This window comes from Caloenas nicobarica, chromosome 14 (genome assembly GCF_036013445.1).
Source record: "Caloenas nicobarica isolate bCalNic1 chromosome 14, bCalNic1.hap1, whole genome shotgun sequence".
NCBI classification, from domain to species: domain Eukaryota; kingdom Metazoa; phylum Chordata; class Aves; order Columbiformes; family Columbidae; genus Caloenas; species Caloenas nicobarica.
This window is the reverse complement of record NC_088258.1, coordinates 680,340-702,869: the sequence shown is the minus strand read 5'-3', so window position 1 is coordinate 702,869 and position 22,530 is coordinate 680,340. Positions and strand designations below refer to the sequence as shown.

Below are 22,530 nucleotides of genomic sequence, written 5' to 3'. Positions count from 1 at the left end.
AAATTACCAAAAAGCTGCTTCAGAAAATTGTGGTTTGCTTATTGGTGTTGCTGATACTTACTCTGTAAATATTTGAAAACGTATTTGGCTCCGTCAGTGTTTCAGAAACGAGGTAACTGTCAGCACGAGGTTATGATATTCTACATCTGGTCTAACTCTTCGCACTGGTCCGTTTTGCAGGTTCCAGTATCATTACTGAAGTATGCACCAAACAACGGTGGCCTGAGCCCACTTTTTGGCCCACAACAGGTAGCCATGTTGAATCAACTGTCCCAGTTAAACCAGCTTTCTCAGATCTCCCAGTTACAGGTAAGCTAACAAAGCCAGTCACTCTGTGTTCTGTTTGAAAGTCTAAGTAGAGACTTACATCAGCTATAAACTGTTCTTAAAAAAACCACCACAAAACACTGTCTCGTAGCGGTTGTTGGCTCAGCAGCAAAAAGCGCAGAATCAAAGAAGCATGCCTTCTGGTGGTCGTCAACAGCAGGAGCAGCAGGTAAAGAAACACGTTTATTATTAACTTTTCAAACTATCCTCAAAATCTGATTTTCTTCCTGAGCCGCATTTCTTGTTACAAATTGTATTGAAGTGTGCAAGAGTGAATGGGGTTTTGGCAAGTTTAAAGGAGTGACTTTGCTTAATGCTGGGGTTTTGCTGTGCTCGGCTGTGTGGAACCCAAAGATGTGCTTCGTTATCTTGCTTTAAATGCAGAAAAGCTTTTGCTTATTTATAGTGTGACTGCTCTGGTTTTTTAAGGGTCGATCTCTTAGTATGCAGCAACAGATGATGCAACAGTCCCGTCAGCTCGATCCAAACCTGTTAATGAAGCAGCAAACTCCACCTTCTCAACAGCAGTCACTCCACCAACCCTCCATGAAATCTTTCCTCGAGAATGTCATCCCCCACGCTACTCCTGAGCTGCAGAAAGGGCCATCACCAATAAATGCGTTCAGCAGCTTCCCGATAGGTGAGTGTCTCCATGCTCATTTCATACGGTCACTGAGTGCTTGTGTGACACACTGCATTTCTTTTCACGTCTCCTGCCTCCTCTGAAAACAATAGTGATTGTAATCCTGGTAGCACTTAGAATTACTGCTTCCATTACAATCATTTCTGGGGCTTATCCAGTAACCTTTGTTCACCAAAGAACTTTTTTCACAAGTAGTTCATTCCCAGAAGTTGACTGTATTTCACTGCAAAAAAAAAAAAAAGGTCTGTCTCCTTTTATTTCTTTTTTATCCTCTGGGTCCCAAGGATGACACAAAGTCCTTTTGTAGTTATGATTCCTGGAGCTAAAGGACTTTTAGAAGTAGAATCCATACAAAGAATACATTTGTGTGGTCTTATTTCTTTGGATTTTAAAAATATTTTCAATGAGTCTGGAATTGCATAGGTAGAACAAAATGTTTATTTCCATTTTAGTGGTTTTGTCCAGGAGAGAAAACTTGTAGCTCTGCATTTTTAAAGAATGGTTGTCTCATTTCAGGCAAAATGTCAGAACGTTTATAAATACAAACATCACGTGTTTCTTTCTCCCTACATTTCCAGGCTTCTGTCCAATTTCTACTTCAGAAATTCCAGGCTCGTATATTTTCTCCTTACTTTAGGTCCCTTTTTAATGCTGCCTTATACTTAGTACAACTGTTCACCATTTACCTCTTGTTCCTTATTCCTGTTTTTTTCCTCCTCTTCAGTTTGCTTTCCTTCTATGTTATTCTAATTGGGTCCTTTCCGTTGGGCTCATTTCCTTTGCATCCTCGCTGCCCTTTGTAGCAAAGCCTGTGTGATGGAGCCGCTGCTGCCCGCCGTGTGCTGCAGGCGGGTGTCCGGGGGGGGCCAGGCCATGCTGTGCTGCATGTGCCGCCCGGGGCTCGTGCTGTGGCCAGTCCTGGCTCCAGGCTGCTGCTGAGGAGCTGCTGCTGCTGCTCAGCATCAGGATCTACCAGCTGCGTTTGTTCCAAGGGCGAGGTGTACACGTGGAGTTCGTTTAACTATTAGAGACATTATGTGAGGCCTAATGAAAGGAATATTTAACTTTCTCACCAAACTTCCTGCTTAGTAATTGCATCCTGCCTACACTGGGTTCCTTTCTGTTTCATTTCTTGAGTGGAATTGTTGTGTCCTATTGTTAACAGCTGCTTTCTCGCCTTAATCATTGCCACATTTCAGGAACCTGCAGTGCATGTAAGATGGCTTTGAGATCCCTCAGGAATCAGCTGCAGTGTCCGTAAGGATCCTGGGGGATCCCTTTGGGGTGGTGCTGTGTTGAGCTCCGTGTCGCGCAGCACTGCGCTCGCTCCCCGGCACAGGGAGAGGGGCAGGAAGAAGTCAAACTCGCGGACTGAGATACAGGAGGTTTAATAAGACAAAAAAGGAAGGGAAAAATAATCATAATAGCGAATATACAAGACAAGTGATGCACAATGCAATGGCTCGCCACCTGCTAACCGGTGCCCAGGCAGTGTCCGAGCAGCAGCCCCTGCCAGCTTCCCCCGCTCACATACGGAGCGTGACGTGTCCCTGGGCTCAGGTGGGGTCAGCTGTCCCATGTCCCCTCCCGGCTCCTTGTGCGCCCCCAGCTTCCTCCCTGAAGGGGTGAGAAGCAGAAAAGGCCTTGACGCTGTGGAAGCAGCTCAGCAGTAACTACAACGTCCCTGTTTTCTCATTCTCAGTCCAGAACACAGCACCATACCAGCTGCTAGGGAGAAAATCAACTATCCCGGCCGAAACTGGGACAGCCAGGTAGTGATATGAGCAACTGGAGCCACACGCAGTCCGCAAATAAAAGCTTAAGGGTAGAAATAGTAGGTTGCTGGAATGTCTTCACCCTTTGGTGAAGAATTGAGCCCTGCAGCCCATGGGGGCCCGTGGGGAGCAGGGGATGCCCGAGGGAGCCGGTGACCCTGGCAGGGGCTGTGACCGGTGGAAGGGACCACGCTGGAGCAGATTGTGAAGAACTGCAGCCCATGGAAGGGACCACGCTGGAGAAGTTCCTGCAAAACTGTCTCCTGTGGGTGGGACCCCACGCTGGGGCAGGGGAGGAGTGCGAGGAGGAAGGAGCAGCAAAGACAACGTGGTGAACTGACCGCAGCCCCCAGTCCTGTCCCCCTGCCTGCTTGGTGGGGAGGTGGAGAAATCAGAGGGAAGTTCAGCCTGGGAAGAAGGAGCAGGGGAAGGTGTTTTAAGATTTAGTTTTTATTTCCTATTGTCCTACTCTGATTCGATTGGTAATAAGTTAAGTGAATTTTCCCCAAGTTGAGTCTGGTTTGCCCACGATGGTAATTGCCAAGTGATCTCCCCGTCCTTATCTCGGCACACGAGCCTTTTGCGATATTTTCTCTCCCCTGCCCAGCTGAGGAGGGAGTGGTAGAGCAGCTTTGGGGGGTCCCTGGTGTCCAGCCAGGGCCAGCCCCCACGGCCGGGAGCTCGGGATCTTGCAGACATGCCAGGGGCCAGGGCGTGGGCAGGTTGTTCAGGCCCAGAGGAGCTGGTTCTCACAGGTATTTAGACTGGTTTGGCTTGACATTGTGTTGATTCTCTCATTTTGAAATGCAGACAACAGCTTAGAAGAGGCAAAGAAAAGTTCGTTTGTTTTCTCTTAGTGAGGTTTTGATATTCAGTGTGAACAGGATAAATGGAGGAGTGGGGCAGTATTACTGGTTCAGAAGCCCAAATGGGAATGAGGTGGTAAGTGCAGACACCAGTGCAGAACTTCTGCTGAGCCAGGGGGGTACAGACACCCCCTCCTGCCGAGCAGAGTGACTTGTACAGCCAGCGTAGCTCTTCGGTGGACAGCGCTTCTGCTTCGGACAGATGCGGGCGCTGGCTGTGGTGGGGCTAGACTGGCGTTAGAAATGCCACTTTTTTTAGGTGTTGACATTTTTGTTTCTCTGGCTGCCTCAGTGGCTCCTTCCACTGATATTTCTGCATGAAGAATCAGCTGAGAACTTGGAGCGCTTTGCATTGCTTAGCTTAGCTGCTGTCTGTAGTAAGTTCACTGTGTTCAGTGCTAGAATGTTTCTCAAAAACAAACTTTGAAGCATGAAATAACCATAGTAATATGCTCTTAAATGTTTATTAGGGCAATAGTGGTAATTAGCAGAAGAAAAACATTGAGTCTGTGTTTTTCATGAGCTCTGTATGTTTTCAGGAATGAACTCAAACTTGAATGTAAACATGGATATGAACAGTATTAAAGAGCCACAATCTCGGTTGAGGAAGTGGACTACAGTAGACAGCATTTCTGTGAACACATCGTTAGATCAAAACTCCAGCAAACATGGTATGTTAAACGCGTCACTGAGTAGCATTTGACATTACACATCAGATTTTCACGTTCCGGGTATAAAATGCACGTTTTCTGTATTTAGGTCTGTAGTTGTAACGACTGTGTTGCCTTTGGCTGTCAAAGTTCGTGTCGTGCCGAACTCGGCTCACCTTGTGCACAGCCCTTGGCTTTTCTTGAATGTCCTGATTGCACAAGTGATCTTGTGACCAGATTTAGTAGAAACATTGTGCAGGATTCCTTTTTAACCAAACTTTTCTTTAGGTGTGACCATCGCCACTAGGTTTACCTTAATCTGGATTGGAATGCTTCATATACTTTTAAACCAAAAGCTTTAGATTTTGTAGTTTTCTTTCCCCCCACCCTGCTGGCCTTAAGGTGATTTGTGGGGATTTAACTCGGTGTGCATGCTTACTGGTCATGTCTGACATGTTTAATTGCAGGTTTTGGTTATGAATGTGTACGTTTGCATCCTAAAAGTAAGGAGAGCTTAGAAGGGATAGACTAGTACCATTGCTGTACGTAGTTTTAGTGGAGGTGGGCTTGGTTTCTTTGTATTTCATTCCAGTAATCAGGATTCATATGACTTTTCAACTGTTTCAATTGCTTGAAATCTCATCCAGTAAAAATCTGAGTCTATGGCACAAAGGTTCTGTTTCTAAAGATAGTTATAGAATGTCTCCAGTCTCCTGTTACTGTTCAGTCTTCAGATTGTTTGGATATTTTTAGATTTGTCAGCTGGTTTAGTACTGTGACATAAGGTGCTGCCTTAAGCATCTAGCGGATGTGTCCTGTACTGCACCGGGAACCTCTGCTGGTCGTGCAGGTGAGCGCAGGTCAGAGGGCGGTTACTCCAGCGGCAGGTAATGTTTTCTGAAGAGTATTAGGAATTTGATTATTTGAACTCCATATTGCATGGAATCGCTAGTAAAAGTCATTCCCTTGGAAATGAAGAATATCTTTGGCTTTGCTGTCTAGTAACTTCTTGAATTTTTCCTTACAGGACTTGGACAGAATCAAATTGATTCTGTACAGTGCTTTCCTTCCTTGCTCTGCCTCCAGTGATTTTTTTTTTTTAATTTTTATTTTTTTTCCCCCCTCTTCCAGGAATCTGAGTAGAATTTACAGAGCTTTGCAGTAGCTAAAGATCCTTCAGTTTTGTAGACATTTCTTCCACAAGCCCTCCCATCGTGGAATATATTCACTACCCCTGTTAGCCAGCTGTGCTTTCACAGAATGCTCTTACCCTCTTGAATTAATATTTTACTTAAAAGATTATTCTTATGGTTTTCTCCTGAATTATTCAGAGACATTTCATTTTAGATTATATAATCCTGTGTGACTTCTGTATAACCTGAGATCATAAGGGGACAGTATGCTGCTATATATTTCATGAATGCTTTACAAGGACATGTTTTCATATAGATATGTAAAAATATGCTATGCAAAATATTTGATGACTTTTTTTTTTTTCCACTAGGTGCTATTTCAAGCGGTTTTAGGCTGGAAGAGTCTCCGTTTGTTCCCTACGACTTTCTGAACAGCAGTAATTCACCAGCCAGCCCTCCTGGATCCATTGGGGATGGCTGGTCCCGTGCCAAATCGCCCAATGGCTCTAGCAGTGTCAACTGGCCACCAGGTACGGCCCCGTGCTCATCACCTGCGCAGGGACAGGGACATGGCACAGAGCACCGAGGCCGTGTTCTTAGCAGATCAAAATCAAGAGCAGTAGTTTCATTGCACAAAGTACGTTGCCATGCTTTGAGATTTTACCCTGGTGAGATGGGACCAGAAAAACTAGAAAGGAAGTGAATGAAGTGAAAAGAAGACTAAATTGAGTAAATGAAATGCTGAAAAGGTGTTGGAGTTTCAGTCGTTAAGGGATGAATTGTTTAGACAGCTGTCTCCTGCTAATAACCAGCAAACAAAATAAGCTTCTTTTCTGAATGTGTTCCTAGAGTTTCGGCCTGGGGAGCCATGGAAAGGTTATCCAAACATCGACCCCGAGACTGACCCTTACGTCACTCCTGGCAGTGTCATAAACAATCTGTCAATTAATACTGTGCGGGAAGTTGACCACCTCAGGGACAGGAACAGTGGTATGTTCAGATGCTGCAGTTTCTAATTAATGCTGTACTAATCTTCCTTCAGTCCCAGAGGCAGACTGTTTACTTGGAGATGTGTTTGCTACTTGCTCGTCTGTTTGTTTATCGTTTGTATTGTGGATTTCATGGCTGAAAAGCTCATCTTTGGCTCCAGCAGCACCACTTGATGCAATGCAACAGATGTTTCAAGAATGCGGGCAGAGCGAGCGAACGCTGCTGATCTGCATTCTGATGTAATTGTGTGCGCAGGGAGGCAGCGTGTTTGAAAGCAGGCAAGCAAAACCCTGCGATCGAGCCACTGCAGAAATGCAAGGGGCTTTACTTGCAGCGAGCACAGGGTGCTGCCCGCTGCGGAGCGTTTGCTGCCAGTGCCTCTGGGTCAGGGATGAGCACAGAGGAGCGAGAAGATCCCTCGTCTGACTGTGTTCGGCCTGGACTACAAATCCTGCCTTTTGATTTTATTGCATTCGTGATGCACTGTGCTGTGACCGACTCTGTCTTTGTCGTAGGGTCATCCTCATCTTTGAACACCACGCTGCCTTCAACTAGTGCCTGGTCATCCATTCGTGCCTCCAACTACAATGTTTCCCTCAGCAGTACAGCACAAAGCACTTCAGGTGATGTCTGCTCACCTTGCTCTGAGCTGGTGTTTCTTCACGTGCTTCGGGGAATACTAAATATTAATAAAAAGTACTCCTGAGGTCCCCTCTGAGCGGTAACTTCACTGATTTTCCAAGTAGCTATTTCAATGTCACTCTGATTTAGCAGTTTTTATTTGTAGCAAGGTGACAGTTCCAGCATAGTGATTATGGTTGTCTTTCTATGTCTTTTAGTAGCCAGAAACAGTGATTCCAAATCAACGTGGTCTCCTGGATCAGTCACTAACACCTCTCTGGCTCATGAGCTGTGGAAGGTCCCTTTGCCACCTAAAAGCATCACTGCTCCGTCCCGCCCACCCCCGGGGCTGACAGGCCAGAAACCACCGTTGTCCACTTGGGATAATTCCCTTCGTTTGGGTGGAGGATGGGGAAATTCTGATGCCAGATACACCCCTGGTAAGGATGTCTCTTGTGTAGGAAGGCTGTGTATGTTGTTGTCAAGCCGGGGAGTCTCCTGTGCATTTGTGAGGTCACCCGTCACTGTTGGGAAACATCTGTGCCATTTGTCTCGCCAAAAGCAGAAGCTGATCTATATATCCTAAGCTGCATTGCAACAGACCTTCCACTGAATGAAACGGAGGGAGGGCTGGGTGTTGTGTGCAGCAGTAGCGTGGATGGCACTGGGGGTTTTCTGTCCTTGGTGTGAACCATCTCCAAGCGCTTTCGGAGTCTGACTCTGTGCAGCTGAATGCACTTGCCCGTTAAGCATTTTTCAGAGTGGCTCATACCGTAATGAATTAGATCCTGGTAGCACAGGAGTCTTCAGACAAGCTTCAGAACTATTCTGAGCTTGCAGCAAGAGTCAAAACAAATATCTTTGTATTTTTGCTTCAATTATGATTATCTGACAGCAACATAGCTACTTATGACTGTATTTAAATGATCACAATGCTTCAGGAAGTAAATAAAATGAGTAGGTACAGACATCAAGTCCTGTACCATCCCAAAGTAGCGTTCTAATGGTTTTAAGTCTGGAAAAGATAAGTACTACATGAGTTTTTCTTGCTTGTGAGTGTTCCCGTCAGCCCGCCGCGCAGCTTCTCGTGCTCCCCCTGTGACCCGCTGCTCAGCGTGTCAGGGCACTGACTCCTGTGTTTTCCCTCTTTTAGGTTCAAGCTGGGGTGAGAGCAGCTCAGGGAGAATAACAAATTGGCTTGTTCTAAAAAACCTTACACCTCAGGTAAGGCTGGAGCGGGCGCGGTGCTGGCAGGCGGCTCGGCCGGAGCTTTGCACGGGCTGCTCTCACGTTCTGAATTTGTTTCATCCTCAGATCGATGGCTCAACCCTGCGTACTCTGTGCATGCAGCACGGTCCACTAATAACATTCCACCTTAACCTCCCACATGGTAATGCTTTGGTCCGTTACAGTTCAAAAGAAGAGGTAGTGAAGGCACAAAAATCTCTGCACATGTAAGTTCTTTCTCTTTTTTTAGTCTAAGTTTTAACCAGCTGTGAATGTTTTGTTGGGTTGGAAACACTTTCTGTGTGCAGGGGCACAAGAACTCTCAGTGCCAGCTGAACATCTGCTGGGCTCGTGCCGAGGTGTTTGCGGCGCTCGGCAAGTGCAGAGGTGAGGAGGAGGATGGACTGGTGGTTTAAAACCTGCTTTCTTGTCCTCCACAGGTGTGTATTAGGGAACACTACTATTCTTGCTGAGTTTGCCAGTGAAGAGGAGATTAGTCGCTTCTTTGCACAAGGCCAGTCTCTGACTCCGTCTCCTGGCTGGCAATCTCTGGGATCCAGCCAGAACCGACTTGGATCCATTGACGGTTCCCACTCGTTCTCAAACCGTAATGATCTAAATCACTGGAATGGTGCTGGGCTGTCGGGAACTAGCAGTGGAGACCTTCATGGCACTTCACTCTGGGGGAGCCCCAACTATTCCACGAGCCTGTGGGGCGCCCCGAGCAGCAGTGACACCCGGGGAATTAGCAGCCCGTCCCCCATCAACGCTTTCCTTTCTGTTGACCACCTGGGTGGAGGTGGAGAGTCCATGTAACCTTTTACTTTTTTCAACTAATAAACTGTGACCTCAAGATGTAACAAAGCAGCACTAATTTGGACTTTTCACCTACAGCAAGGGGGTCACCTGTGGAAACAGTTACTTTCTGCACATTTTCCACTTTGTTTTAGCCCAAAACATATCAGTTTGAATACTTGAATCATGCAGGCCAATATTATAATGTGAAAAAGTATATATTTACACTTCCAGATAGTGCTATCCATATAAAACTGCTTGGAATGAGCTCATTTGTGTATATTCATCATGTTTATTCTTTGAATTCCATTTTTTTTTTTTTTGCATTTTGCTGATAATGTTGGAGTATGAGCTTTTTTAACTTTGCACTGAATGGTGTTCTCTCTGTCTAATCGGCAATATCGGGGAGGCAGCAGTTCACGTGTAAATGTTTACTCAAGGATGTTCTTAACAAACAGTGTGCGCTCTCTACTATGCCTTGATGTTTGCCTACCTTACCGTGGTGTTGTGGCGTTTAAAGATCAAGTTATGATACTGACTTAGGATTATGAATGAAAGTATTGCACCAGTTTTTTCATGTATAAAACTAAAGAATTTAGCTCTACAGTTTAAAAAACTGTGGCCACAGCTGTGACTTGCAACCCAGCCTGCAAGCCAGGGGGGTCCTGCACTTTCAATAGGCTTTCAATTTTGTTTTGGGGGTGCCCGTGTTGGCACCTTCTTGTTTACAGAATATTTTTTTTGTTTTTTGAGAAAAATGTTTACTCTTCCATCATTTTAAAAATTTTTAAAAAGACAAAAAAAAAATTGAGAATGAAAAAGATGCTTTCTATCTCTGGGAATAATGAACAGTGTTTGGCCATGTCCTTTTGTTTTCTATTCCTGTATCCTAAATCAAAGAGCATGGCTCTCAGGAAAACCAGTTCCCCAGTAAAAACTCCTTGTAGTTTCTTATAGGAAAAAAACTCAACTTTTAGCACTGATAATACTTATTGCTCTGTAAGACTTTTCTCTGCCAAAAAAAAATGCTTCAAGCTGGAGTTTGACATACCGCTTTCTGACGCTGTCTTTTTCTTAGTGAGTGGTGGTGGTTTGCTAATAATCTGTAGTTATACGATTTTTTTGTAATCCCATCGAGTGGCTCCGTTTCTGCTCTTGTGACTGTGTTAACGTTTAACTGTCGTACCTTAAAGCCGAACTGAGTAACTATGCATTACTGTAACCAAGGTCTTGGGCTTACAGAATTGTTTGTTGTATAAAAGTTTTAAATGTTTAAAAAGTTCTCGCAAATACTTTCTTGCAAAATAACGAGTTACATCTTTTTTTGCCACAAAAGGTATTACATGATGCTTGTTTAGTCCATGAATTAAAGACTAGGCAAGGGTAAAAAATTTTAACAGTGCAGAAATCGCCATCATTTCATTGCCTTGATTCTAACTGTTTGTGTCCGAAGATGCAAAAGAAGTCAGTGGCTTTTAACTGTTTACAAATAGAATGTGATTGTAAAATGTACAGTTTGGTTGTGTTTGAATTATGAAGTTTCTCCAGATATTAATAAATCATGATGTTTTTGGCTGCTCAGCATATAACTGTCTATTTTTTGTGACTTTATTTGTAGGCTGTTTTCTATACAATGAAAATATCAAAACATATGATAGCTCTGTATTCCCATAGTTTGATTTTCTTTTAGCAAACATGATTTTTTTATGAACAGATCTGCATTTTATTCTAGCAAAACTCTCCCTCAACGTACCCACTCTGAGATGAGAATCTAAGGGTAGAGAACTGCAGCTTGCTTTTCGTTTTCTATTCGAGCACCTTGGGATCCTCTTGCCCTCATCCTCGGTAAAACTTCAACGCCCCATTTCCAAACGCCCCCACCATTTGTGCCCAGCTTGATGCTCAAGAGGACATTGCAAATAAGGAGAGCATTTTGGAAAATAAACTTTAATGCTTAAAACGTACTGGTGTTTAAATTTATACCTCATTTACATTAATCATGATGAACAATGCAGCAGCGCTTAATTTGTATTTCACTTTTCACAGTGGCTTAGCTTGTTCTGAAATGGCTATAGGGCAGACCATATATGTACATAGTATGATGTGACTTCAAAACTCTTTTAAGACTTTATTTTCCAGTTGCCGATGTAAGTCATTAACTCGTTGGATGCCAGCATTGTGTGTTACCAGACACTTCTCTGTACCTACGTACGCTGAACCGCTGTCCGGCCCAGGCTGGCTGTGCAGGCTGCGACCGGGGCCGAGCGTCGCGGGGACGCTGCCCGGTGGAACCGATGTCACACCTGCCTCGATTGTATTGTCCAAGTGTTTGAAATCCCTTCACTGAGCTTGTTACGTGGAAATAAAATGTGGTTGGTTTTACGAGCTGAACCTGTTGCCTGTGTTTTGGTGCGTGGGGCTCAGGCCGTCCAGCTCCTCTCCAGGCTGCCCAGCTCCATCCCCTCGCAGAACGAGTGGGGCCGTCGGGCTTTGTGCTGCGGAGAGACCGGCATGGGCTGCTGCACCAGGAGCTGCCGCCCCCCGTGTGGCCGCCCCGGGACGCTGAGAAGGGCGCAGCCAGGGCCCCCCCCGGCTCTCCCACCACCCAAAGCCGCTTCCCACCCCCTGCTCACCGGGGGCTGCCGGGACAGCTGCTGGAGGAGCGGGAAGGGCGTCCACGGGGTGGGCTCCATGGGCCAGCTCGACACCGAGATATCGCTGGCTTTGCCCGAGTCCACCATGGGGTCGTTCACGCTGCTGGAGCTTGTGTCCCAGGCGTAATGGAGACTGGGAAGAAAATTAAAAGAAGGGGGAGGAGGGGGCAGGAGTGAAGCTGTTGCTGACAGCAGCCCGGGCCCCTCAGCAGTGGGACCCTCAGCAGTGGGACTGTGCTCGCAGATATTTTGCTCCCGTGGGCGACGGCTTGCTGCACCGTGTCCGTCTGCAAACGCGCTGCAGGTCCCTGAGCTCAGCACAGCAGCACTGGGCCCATCGCTGCACCGGGGCTGCGTTCAGCCCCCCCGGGTCTAGTGACCTTTACTCATGGAACTGGAAACTTTCAGGGCCCTTTTTCCGTTTACACCCCTGGAAGCTGATAAGACTTTCTCATACCCACACACACAACCACGCTGTTTCCTGCAGCTCTGAACTCTTCTGCTGTTAAATCAGTCCCCAGCACACAAAGCTCCTTGCATAGGGTGGGAAAAAAACAAAACAAACAAACAAAATACACACCACAAACCCACTTAATTTCTCCTTGGACACCACAGGCTGCAGCGGAGCCGCAGCTCCGCGGTGCTGTTGGTAAGTGCAGGGAGGGCAGCGCTGAGCATTGGCTGCAAAGCAGAGGCACCAGGACAGGCTGCTGTGCCCCAAACCCCTCGCTCTCCGCATCACCCCTCCCCTGAGCAAAATAAAGATGAGCCCTCACTCTGGGGCTCAGCAACCCCCCCGTACCTGGGCTGGCCATCGGGGCGGGCGGACAGTGCCAGATGCTGCTTGGGGCCGTGGGTGACGCCAGAGTCCTCCCGGCAGCTGCAGCTGCTGCCCCAGATGTGCAGGTGCAGCAGCTCCTCCGAGGTGCTGAACGCTGGGTTGTCCAGAGAGGTGGCCGAGGGTGGTCCAGAGCGCGACCAGTACCGGGCTGAGACGTCGTCCAGCCGGCAGAACCGCCGGTAGCTGTGGGGACAGGCAGGGGCTGCGGTGGCACCGGGACACACGGACACACACCCACGGGCACACACAGAGACATGTGCACAACTCCCACCCCAGTGACTGTCCTGCAAGCACAGGGCGCAGGTTTCCACCCAAATTTCATGGCCCCAGGGCCCAGCCCCACACCCTGGGTGGGAACAGAGCCTGTGACACCAAACAACATCTGGCCGCAGCCCCACAGCTGTCACGGTGGTTTCCTCGGGATTGGGGCTGTGCCGGAGCCCCCGCTCCCCCTGCAGCCCCCGGGCGGAGCCCAGCGCGGCAGCCGGCACATGGGGGACACCCCACTGGGGGCATCGGGGTCCCTGGGACCGTGTATGTGGGGGTTCCCCTGCCCGTCTCCTGCGTCTCCCCGCCATGTGCGTGCAGCAGCACAGCCAGGCCTGCAGCCTCCTGCCCACACGCTGCTGCCCCAGGGCTGGTGTCCCCTGGGCACCCCCCGCCACTGCCAGACACACAGACACCCACCCCGCCCAGGCTCCGTGCGATGCTGGTACCGGCACCTCCCGGGCCCCGCACGTGCTCCCCAGCCCAGCACCTCCCGCCCGCCGCTATCGGCCGCCACAGAGTGTTTTTCTTGGCAGAGCTCGGCTGAGCCCAGCCCTGCCCGAGCGGCAATGCCGGCCCTGGAGCTGCTGCCACCGCCCCCAGCACCCCGGGGAGGGGCAGGGACACCCCCGCCCAGGGCCACACCAGCCCCCTCACCTGCTGCGCGTCTGGTCCGCCCTGGCCTCCAGCAGCAGCACCTTGAAGCGGCGGATGGCGACGGCGGCGAGGACGGCGCCCAGGAGGATGATGCTGAGCAGGACCCCGGCGGCCATGCCCAGCAGGCTCTGCTGCGTCACCCGGTAGTCACAGTGCAGCCCCATGAACCAGAAATCGCTGCCGACGGGGCACCTGCGCCAAGGGGGAGCATCAGCCACCAGAGGGGAGGGACAAGGGACAGCACCCGTCACCCCCGGCTGGCGCTGGGGCACTCACTGGCACAGGGGCCCGCGGTCCGGGAGGTGGGTGCAGATGCCATGGTTCTTGCAGTAGTTGCGGTGGCAGAGGGAGGTACAGGTGGCGTTCCCGGCCGCCCCGGCCGCACAGGTGAAGCCGGCCTGGCAGGTGAAGAGCTCAGCGCAGGGGTCCAGCGGCCGTTCTGCAGAGACACGGCTCCGGCTGTGCCACCCCCTTCCCTCCCCGCCGAGCAGAGCCGGGAACAGGACGTGCCCGCCCTGCAACCTGGAGGGTCCAGCGGCCGCGCAGCCCCGTGCACACCCCACACTCACCCAGAGCCGCGTTGTGCAGGACAGGGGCATCACCCACCGCCAGCCCCCGCCGGGCAGCGCCAGAGCCCAGCGTGGCATCGAGGAGCACGAACAGCCCCGGCACCGGCACCTGCTCTGCCGCAAACAGCGCGTCGTACTCCAGCACCACGCTGCCCTTCCTGCGGGGAACCCACGGCTCGGAGCCCCAGCTCCAGCCCCACACCCCGGCCCCACCGTGGCCCCGCAGCCCGATGCTCCCCATACCCTCCATGCCGGGAGCATCTCACGCTGCGGGGCCAGGCAAGCACTGACCTGATCCTCGTCACCTCCAGCCACAGGAACCCGGGCACCGACATGAAGAGGGGCGAGACCTGTGCAGGGAGGGAGCTGAGCGCGATGGGGCCCAAACAGCAGCCCCCCGGAACCCCCGTCCCGCACCCACCGTGCGGTTGAAGCTGCGCAGCAGAGCCCGGCGCTCAGGGGACCCGGGGTCCTGCAGCGCAGGGACGAACCCCATGTCCAGCACCAGCTCACAGGGGACGCGGAGGACAGAGACTGTGAGGGGGAAGATGTGGATCAGCACAACAGCGCCCCGCTGCCTGCCCTGGGGGCCACCGCTCACCCCCCCAGCTGATGGCTCCTCAGAGCTCTTCTCCTTCACTGTGCCCAGGCAGAGGGTCCCAAGCCCCCAGACCCACCTCTCAGGAGGGGTGGCTGATCCTCCACGATGAACACCCGGGGGGCCCTGCCTGCCCCGGCGGGGGCTGGCGTCACTTGGGGGGTGTCAGCGTCCTGCCACCCTGCAGGGCTGCTGGATGGCTGGACCAGGTCTGTGTCCCCAGCAGCTAGAGGGGACCCAGGGCCCCCACGATGGCCCAGAGTCCCAGGGGGCTCGGTGGGTGGCTGGGGGGACTCTGGCACCATGGTGGGCAAGCGAGTTGGGGGCCCCGGCATCAGCCCTGCCACATCCCCCTGCAGTACAGCGGCCCCGGGCTCCGGCGTGACCATCCCCACGTCGCTGCGCAGTGCTGGGCTGGTGGCAGCCGTGGTGGCGGTGACAGCAGTGACGGCGCTGCCCATAGCAGTGGTCAGCCCCGGGGAAGGCACAGGCTGGGATGGAGGCGGCTGCTGGGGGGGTCCGGGGGCTGCAGGGGGGGCCGGGCTGCCCAGCTGCCGGCTCAGCGGGGCAGTTGCTGCCCAGGGCTCAGCGTCACCCACTCCCACTGGGGTCCCCCCCTGGATTTGGGGGGTCTCAGCAGGATCCCCCCCCGAGCTGGCATGGGGCAGCCAGTGCCCCATGGATGGCCCTGCCAGGGGGGTGCCCACAGTGGGGCCGAGCCCCAGGACACCCCAGTCAGTCCCCAGGGTTGGTGACGTGGGTGCTGCAGAGCCACTGGCTGGGACAGGCTGTGGGGAGGGGGGGACATGTGGGGACCCCGGGCTGGCACGGGGCACTGTGCTCTGTGCCACTGCGGTGCTGCCTGGGGCCACCGCAGTGCGGGGCTGCCCTGGCACGGCTGGCGGCCACGGGGTCTGTTCCCCGGGGACACGGGGGCCAGGGGGACCCTCTGTGTTGGGTGGCCCAGACAGCCCCAGGCTGGGGGATGTCACCCCTGGGGTGGCAGCCGTGGTGCTGGGGACAGGCGGACCTGACCCCTCGCCTGCAGCCGGCAGTGGAGGTGGGCCCGTCCCCCCGGCTGGCTGGGCTGTGCTGGCCACAGTGTCCTCACGGCCACCAGCCCCCAGGGACAGCACAGAGGGGCGAGGGTCAGAGGGGGGACCCTGTCGGGCAATATCTGTCCCATGCCATGGGCGAGAGTCAGACCCCCGTCCTCCCACTGGCCCCGGCAGCCCCTGCTGCATCCCCCCCAGTGTCCCCATGGGGCTCAGCAGCCTCTGCAACCCCCCCGCAAAGGGCGATGTCCCAATCGTCCCCTGCACAGTGCTGGCTGTAGCCGGTGTGCTCGAGCGGGTCCCTGGGCTGCTGCCCCCCAGCGAAACAGTAGCACCCAGACCCTCCCCGGCCCACGGCTCTGGGGATGAGGAGCCGTGTGAGCTGCCCTGTCTCTGCGCAAGCCCTGTGGGGGACCCCCACTGCCCCTCGGCAGTGCTGGGCACTGTTGCGGAGGATGGTGAATGCAAATGGGTCCCCTGTGCGGTTGTGGCACTTCCCGCCATCACATTTCCTACAGGCTCAGTCCCAGGGGCAGATCTGGTGGCAGAGACTGTGTCTGGCCTCGTGGGTGCTGGGGTGCCCGCACCGGTCACCCCCAGGCTGGCACTCGGTGGCCGCTCGCTGCCTGCAGCTGCCTGCTCAGCGGTGCCCGCAGGGAGCGGGGCCCCCGGGCGCTCGGTGGCTGCTCCATCCCGCGCCACAGGCCCCGGCCCCTCCCTGCCTGCCCAGGGGCCTCTGGGACTCCCCCAGGGGCTGGGGGGCTCGGCAGTCCCGGCGGGGGTCCCAGGGAAGGGCAGCGGCTCAGCCTCCGTCCGCAGCTGCCCCACGGCCTCCGGCATCGGCGCCCACGCTGTGCCAGCTCCTCTCTCCGGATCTAGGGGCAGAGGCAGGAGTGGGGGATGCTGAGCAGGGCTGACCCACGGACGGGACCCCACAGCCGCCAGCTCGGCACCCCGGGCCCCAGTGGCACCAACACGTGGCCGGCACGCGGCGTGAAGGACAAAGGGCTGTGAGCAGGACAGCCCCAGCCCCGGCAGTACCTGTCGGGCAGCGCTGCCCCATCGCGGTCCCCAGGTGGGCGCAGGGGACAGCGGTGTCCGGCGTGGAGCCCGTCCCGCTGCCGAGCCCCGGGCAGAGCTGTGCACAGCACTCCACGATCACTGCGGAGAGGGCAGCGTGCGCTGGTGTCGGGCATCGGGCATCACGCACCAGCATTGGGCAGCAGCACTGGGCACCACGAACCACCCACCCACGGGCAGCAATGCTGAAGGAGATGCTCAGGAACGACCCAAACCCGGCTGGAAACCACCTGCCTTCGTCTCAGCAACCAAAACCGATCCTGCCCCACATACTGCCATGTGCTGGAAACGCCCGTTTTGCCCCGACGCAAACCACGGTCCGGCAGAGCCGCCGTGTGCTGGTACCGGCACCGCCGGGCCCGGGCTGAGCATCGCGCCCGCGGCCCGGCCAGGACCCGGGTCCCGCTGCTCCCGGAGGGAGCGGGCACCTTGCCGGGGTCCCCGGCAGCCCCTCGGCCCCGCTCTCCGCCTGCGCCTCCCGGGGCTCCCGCTGCTCCTCCTGCCGCAGCACCGGCCGCCTCCGACCCCGCGGGGCCGCCCGGGCCGCCGGTTGCGCTCACGGCCCCGCTCCCCCCAGCGCGTGTCCCCGGGACCCCGCGGCTGAGCCCCGCTGCGGGTCCCGGTGACCCCCGAGCAGCCACCACCCACCGCCCCAGCGCGACCGGGGAGCCCAGACCCACGCGAGCCCGCCGCCGCTGCCGGCCCCGCCGCCGCTGCCGGCCCCGCCGCCGCGAACCCCCCGAGCCCGCCAGGCTGCGCCGGCGCCGCGCCCGCAGCCCCCCCGAGCCCGGCGAACCCCGCCGGAGGACCCGGGGCTGCGGGGAACCCCCGGCCGTGCCCCCCGCTCCCAGCCCCGGCGCTCACCTGCGGCGGCCAGGAGCCGCGGGAGCCGGAGCCGGAGCCGCTCCATGGCGCTGCCGAGGCGGCAGGAAACCCCCGCTGCGGCGGGCGGAGGCGCCGGGAGCCGCAGCCCCCGGCCCGGTCCCGCCCCACCCGCCCCGGCCCCGCCCCGGCGGCCCCGCCCGGCCCCACCCGCACCCCGGGGAGCATCGGGCCGGGCGGCTCCGCGCTGCCCAAACGCTGCGGGAGCTGCGGGACTCCCGGGGGGAACGGCCCCGGCCGGTCCCCTCTCCCCGGCTCGGCCCCTGTCCCCCGCCGCGGGCCGCACCGCCGTGCCCGGGGACAGCGGGGACACGGTTTCTACCCGCCCGCCGCTACCACCGGTTTGTCCCAGAGCAGCCACATCGGAGCTGCCGGGGCTCCGGGGCGCGGGGTGTCCCCAAGGCCACCTCCAGCCACGCCCGGCCCACGGCAGAGGCTCCTGTAGGACACCTCTGGCTGCATGTGACTGCACCTCTGGCTGCATCTGCCTGCGGCTCCTTCAGCAGATCCCCCAGGGCCACGGCACCGAGCGAGGCCAGCGGCACCGGCACCCTGGACACAAAGGGACGGCTCTGCAGCCACCGCGCTCCTGCCGCCGAGCCCGCGCCTCGTGTCCATACCCACAAAGAGAGAAACCACCACGGATGTGGTGGCCAAAATGACTGTTTCCCCCCAGTTCAGCTGTGTCCTGTTCAGAAGCTGTTTGAGCACAGATTTGGGGTGAAGGAGCGATTAAGGAGTTTCCAAAGGCACAAGCCTTGCACGCACAACGAAAGCAAAACTCAGGCCCTGGAGGCGGAGGGTCACCCAGCACCGGGCGAAGCCAAGAGCGAAGTGCAGCTCCAGAGGAAGACCCGAGAGCAGCCACACAGGCACCATGTGCAGTGACAACGGACTCGGGTCTATTTTCCATCCTCCGTCACCCCGATTGCCAGAGGACACATTATCAAGTGACACTTCCTTGGCTTGCAGCCCAGCAGCGCCTCTTTGACATATGAAAGTGTTTCTTGGCTCAGGGGAAAAACTGTGTAGTGTCCAGAAATAACTTGTTTCTGTCTCAGGAGAGATTTAAAGCAAGGCTCCCGTGCTGAGATTAGTTGGGCCGACAGAAACGTGGATGTGATTTTGCTTTTCAGCAGCGGGAAAGTCATTCCCCACCTTGATTTTCCATCATGAAGACAGAAGCCTTCCGAACAGAACTTGCTTGTTTTTACCAGTACTGATGAAGAGTAAAGGCAGCAGAGGGGCAGTTTATCAGGAAGATCAGACACGAGCAGCGAGAGCAGTGGCGAGCGACCACACCAGCGGGCACGGAGCTTTGTGCGCAGCGGCACAAGCCGCACAGGCGCTGCCGGCGGTTTCGCACACGCAGGGAGGAGCAGGAACAGCAGAACATGCTCAGTGAGACACTCAGCGCTGCCACAGCCACCAGCAGCTCCCCAGCGCTGGGGCACTGGGACCAGTAACAGCCCGGGCTGGGACGGGAGTTGGAGCGGGGGCAGCTCCTCGTCCCTGGTGCCCCCACACACTGAACACCAACACAGTTGGCCACCCACAGAGTGTGAAACAGAAAAGCCATCAACGCAACAATGGTCTTATATATTTATTCCTTTTTTTTCCTTGTTTTTAAAGGACAAAAGATTCAGACAGTTTTAAATACAACGTCCAACTACAACTTTCTGATGAAAGCAGCAACAGTTCAGCGTGTGCGTTCACATTCACACCCGCTGCCACCAGCCCAAGCCTCGTGGCAGAGACATCTCCTGTTAAAAAAATAAAATCCACATATTCAATATTTCATCAAGCAAGAACTACCACGTTTCGGCACAGAAGAAGTGGGTCAGGCAGACGAGACCAACACTGAAGAACAGCGGGGACAGGCACGGAACAAGCCCACAGCTCTGGAATCGCTGGGGTTCCCCTGGATCAGAGCAGCCGCAGGCACAGGCCCCCCCAGGGGGCAAGTGTGCACAGGAACAAACAGGAACAACCAGGAGCCGGAGGATCTGCTGCTGCAGGCCCAGGCCAGGGCTCATTTCCCCTGCAGCCCCGAGCGCAGTCGCTCCGATAACCCTTTCCTGCCCGTTTCCCGCCTGCCGCCGTGCCCGGCTGCGGCTGCTGGGGAGGACACGGTGGCGCAGGGCAGCTGGAGCTGCGCAGTCCCACCTCGCACAGCCAAGGAGCGCCAAAAAGATGCATTTTCATGACTGAAGTCAATTTGCCATTGGCTGTTAACAGACCTGTGGATAATCTGACCGTTGGAAGTGCCACGCAGGGCAAGGTGAAGGTCGCCGGACCCCACATCCTCCTCCAGCAGCAGATGCCGCAGAAAACGCAGACACATCTCCCTCCCCGCTCAGAGCGGGCGGCTGCTGTCACCCTGGAGCTGCCACACAGCCCTTTGGCGGCGTCACCTCATGCCACACACTCCCCATGCGCCCTGTGCACACCACCATCCCCAAGACACTCGCAGGGGCACGTTTCTACTCACCCGCCTTTGAAGAGCTGTTTCTATTCATAAACATCCTTCTTATCTGCAATGTAATCTACTATCTCCTGCGGGCACATTAACTTTTCTGCATCTCCATCAGGAATTTCAAACCCTGCAAGAAAGTGCACAGATTCAGCCTCAAACAATGGAAACAAGGTGAAGGGAAGCAATTCCTGCTGGCTCAGACACGGCTTGGCAGGGCACGGCCGGGGGTGGCTGCTCCGTGTGTCGGAGCCAACAGCTCAACGCTGCGCTGAGTCCCAAGCCACGTTCTGCCTCACGCGACATCGCCTGTGGAGAAGGGACCAGGCTGAGCCAGCCAAAAGTGTCCCCGCGCCTCCTCAAAGCCACGAGCACCTTCTCAGAGCTGTGCAGCCCTGTGTGTGGCAAGAGGGGATGTTCCTGGGGACGTTCCCGGGGACATTCCCAGGGACCCCGGACCAGGCAGAGCCCGAAGCCCCAAGTTCAGGGGCTGCTGTCAAAGGTTTGTACGATCAACAGCTCGCACGGAGACACAGCCGGGGCAGGAGCACAAGGGCTCTCAGCGGCGGAACTGCTCAGAAATGCATTCCAGAAAATGTATGTTCTTCTCTCTAGCGCTCACGGCCACACGCTGACACTCCACCCACGCTGCCCCATAAGTGGATTAAATATCTAGTGTTAGCAGTTGCTCTAGAGGTGAAACATCTGCTCAGGTTTCAGAGAATGACCAAACCTCAGGGATGTTTATGGCCCAATATGACAAATTAGGCATGTATGCCAGAATTGAAGAGCTTTAAATAAGAGCAGGAAGGAGGCTAAAATGATGTAAAAAGAAACTTGGAATATAACCTAACAAGGAGAGAACCCCACTTTTTGTCTAGTAGGATCAAGTACTGAGGGTGAAAAAAATTCCAGTGAGGGAAAATCTGGAGTATGTGTGATTTCACAAGCAGGAGCCACAATCAGCTCCAGATGCAGCCTTGGTGCTAAATGCAACACCTGCTGCCTCCACCACCCCCTCCCCAGCAACAGGACGGGCCGCGCAGGAGGGACATGAGGACAGAGCCCTCGCTGCTCCCGGACACACCCAGCAGATGGACAGACACCTTCTCCTGCCTCCCGCCAGTGCCACCAGCAACCAGCACACGTTCTCGCTGACAGAGAACCGCACGATTTTCTCTGAATTACATCAGAGAAAAGTCAACGTGACTATTCACAGAACTAATGCTGGTTTGCTGGAGCTGCGCATAAGGCTCAGCCAAACCCAGGCAGGGACGGATCCAAGCGCGAACAGCCCCAAGTTACCGAACTCGTCTTCCATAGCCATGATGATTTCCACTTGGTCCAAGCTGTCCAAGCCCAGGTCCTTCATGAAGTGGGACTCGGCTGTGAGCTGCAGGGAGGAGAAAACCACAGGTCAGCTGCCGTGGCCACTGTGGGCGGCTGAACCTGAGGGGAACCACCGGGCTCAACCGGGCCCCACGACCACCTCCATCAGCGGGGCCAGCAGCACTGCCTGTCCCACCCGCACAACCCAGTGCCGCAGCTGGGCACTGCGGGCACCGCAGCACCGGGCACTGCAGCACTGGGCACTGTGGACACCGGGCACTGCAGCACTGGGCACTGCGGGCACCGGGCACTGCAGCACTGGGCACTGCCAGCACCGGGCACTGCAGCACGGGGCACTGCAGCACCGGGCACCGTGGACACCAGGCACTGCAGCACCGGGCACTATGGACGCCAGGCACTGTGGCCACTGTGGCACTGCAGCACCGGGCACTATGGACGCCAGGCACAGTGGGCACTGCGGCACTGGGCACTGCAGCACCGGGCACTATGGACGCCAGGCACAGTGGGCACTGCGGCACCGGGCACTGCGGCACCGGGCACTGCGAGCACCCAGCCCCCCGGCCCCGGGCCGCACGGCGCTGCCGGCCGCCCCCCCGCCGCCCTCGGCCCGGCCGCACTCGCCTTCTCCGGGTCGATCTTGTCGTAGAGCTTGAGCACGTAGAGGACGCGCTCCTTGATGTCGGCCAAGGTGAGGGGCGGCATGTCGGAGAAGCGGCGGCACGGCGGCCCGCCCGCCCGCAGGACACCGGGCAGCAGCGGCGGGCAGCGCCGGGCCGCCCCGGGCCGAACATGCGGCTGCGGCGGCGCCGGGGCCCGCGGGCGGCGGGGGCAGAGGCTGCCGAGCGCGGCGGGCCGCGGGGCGGGCGGGGGCGGCCGGGGCAGGAGGCGGCGGACACAGGCCGGGCGGACACAGGCCGAGAGGACACGGGCCGCCATGGTGACCTGTTCCCAGCGGGCACCGCGCCGCCACACAGCGCGCGCGCACGGCGGACGGGCGGGGCCGGCAGCGCCCCCTGCCGGCCGGAGGGTGCGCTGAGCGGAGCCCGCGGAGCAGAGCCGCCCCGGGCTGAACCCCCG

At 55.6% G+C, this 22,530-nt stretch overlaps 4 protein-coding genes across 13 annotated transcripts in view; 1 reads left to right on the top strand and 3 right to left on the bottom strand.

Moving 5' to 3' along the window:
* The window catches only part of TNRC6A (trinucleotide repeat containing adaptor 6A), a 47,100-nt gene extending 35,690 nt beyond the window's left edge, over positions 1-11,410 (top strand). For 3 of the 9 annotated variants that reach the window (XM_065645229.1, XM_065645231.1, XM_065645224.1), the window contains 12 exons: positions 181-309; positions 419-496; positions 757-967; positions 1,549-1,581; positions 4,151-4,282; positions 5,766-5,924; positions 6,244-6,384; positions 6,900-7,007; positions 7,224-7,445; positions 8,159-8,229; positions 8,320-8,459; positions 8,673-11,410. In XM_065645229.1, the coding sequence (XP_065501301.1) occupies positions 181-309; positions 419-496; positions 757-967; positions 1,549-1,581; positions 4,151-4,282; positions 5,766-5,924; positions 6,244-6,384; positions 6,900-7,007; positions 7,224-7,445; positions 8,159-8,229; positions 8,320-8,459; positions 8,673-9,048 (1,800 nt within the window). In that variant the 3' untranslated portion in view covers positions 9,049-11,410. The remainder of the gene's footprint in view (positions 1-180; positions 310-418; positions 497-756; positions 968-1,548; positions 1,582-4,150; positions 4,283-5,765; positions 5,925-6,243; positions 6,385-6,899; positions 7,008-7,223; positions 7,446-8,158; positions 8,230-8,319; positions 8,460-8,672) is intronic. The other 6 variants (XM_065645232.1, XM_065645233.1, XM_065645228.1 and 3 more) reach the window with 4 other exon arrangements.
* Positions 11,329-15,818, bottom strand: LOC135994583 (uncharacterized). Of its 2 annotated transcripts, XM_065645234.1 has the most exons (9): positions 14,693-15,818; positions 14,437-14,549; positions 14,307-14,365; positions 14,016-14,173; positions 13,723-13,885; positions 13,447-13,638; positions 12,484-12,705; positions 11,661-11,814; positions 11,329-11,522 (listed from the first exon to the last, which is right to left on the bottom strand). In XM_065645234.1, exons 1-9 carry the CDS (start codon positions 15,291-15,293, stop codon positions 11,448-11,450), a joined length of 1,737 nt encoding a protein of 578 aa, XP_065501306.1. In that variant the 5' UTR covers positions 15,294-15,818; the 3' UTR covers positions 11,329-11,447. The 2 variants fall into 2 exon arrangements, with proteins under 2 accessions (XP_065501306.1, XP_065501307.1); XM_065645235.1 differs by lacking the exons at positions 11,329-11,522; positions 11,661-11,814 and adding an exon at positions 12,139-12,214.
* Positions 15,349-18,114, bottom strand: LOC135994440 (collagen alpha-1(I) chain-like). The gene is made up of 4 exons (XM_065644979.1): positions 17,613-18,114; positions 16,710-16,829; positions 15,725-16,543; positions 15,349-15,401 (listed from the first exon to the last, which is right to left on the bottom strand). Exons 1-4 carry the CDS (start codon positions 18,112-18,114, stop codon positions 15,349-15,351), a joined length of 1,494 nt encoding a protein of 497 aa, XP_065501051.1.
* A 1,106-nt stretch (positions 18,115-19,220) lies between these two features.
* On the bottom strand, positions 19,221-22,425 carry NDUFAB1 (NADH:ubiquinone oxidoreductase subunit AB1). Its single transcript, XM_065644939.1, has 4 exons — positions 22,075-22,425; positions 21,409-21,496; positions 20,122-20,233; positions 19,221-19,393 (listed from the first exon to the last, which is right to left on the bottom strand). Exons 1-3 carry the CDS (start codon positions 22,387-22,389, stop codon positions 20,142-20,144), a joined length of 495 nt encoding a protein of 164 aa, XP_065501011.1. The 5' UTR covers positions 22,390-22,425; the 3' UTR covers positions 19,221-19,393; positions 20,122-20,141.
* Positions 22,426-22,530: the final 105 nt, after the last annotated feature.

Excerpts from the sequence above, each read along its gene's own strand:
- LOC135994583 (XM_065645234.1), bottom strand. The coding sequence starts at position 15,293 with ATGGGGCACTGGCTGCCCCATGCCAGCTCGGGGGGGGATCCTGCTGAG. Across the intron at positions 14,174-14,306 it reads CTGGAGGTGACGAGGATCAG|GAAGGGCAGCGTGGTGCTGG; the intron begins GTCAGTGCTTGC and ends GGTTCCCCGCAG. Across the intron at positions 12,706-13,446 it reads GCGGACCAGACGCGCAGCAG|CTACCGGCGGTTCTGCCGGC; the intron begins GTGAGGGGGCTG and ends CTGTCCCCACAG.
- NDUFAB1 (XM_065644939.1), bottom strand. The coding sequence starts at position 22,389 with ATGGCGGCCCGTGTCCTCTCGGCCTGTGTCCGCCCGGCCTGTGTCCGC. Across the intron at positions 21,497-22,074 it reads ACAAGATCGACCCGGAGAAG|CTCACAGCCGAGTCCCACTT; the intron begins GCGAGTGCGGCC and ends TCCTCCCTGCAG. Across the intron at positions 20,234-21,408 it reads GGCTATGGAAGACGAGTTCG|GGTTTGAAATTCCTGATGGA; the intron begins GTAACTTGGGGC and ends ACTTTCTTGCAG.
- LOC135994440 (XM_065644979.1), bottom strand. The coding sequence starts at position 18,114 with ATGCAGCCAGAGGTGCAGTCACATGCAGCCAGAGGTGTCCTACAGGAG. Across the intron at positions 16,830-17,612 it reads GCGGCTCCTGGCCGCCGCAG|TGATCGTGGAGTGCTGTGCA; the intron begins GTGAGCGCCGGG and ends CCCTCTCCGCAG. Across the intron at positions 16,544-16,709 it reads GGGGCAGCGCTGCCCGACAG|ATCCGGAGAGAGGAGCTGGC; the intron begins GTACTGCCGGGG and ends CTCTGCCCCTAG.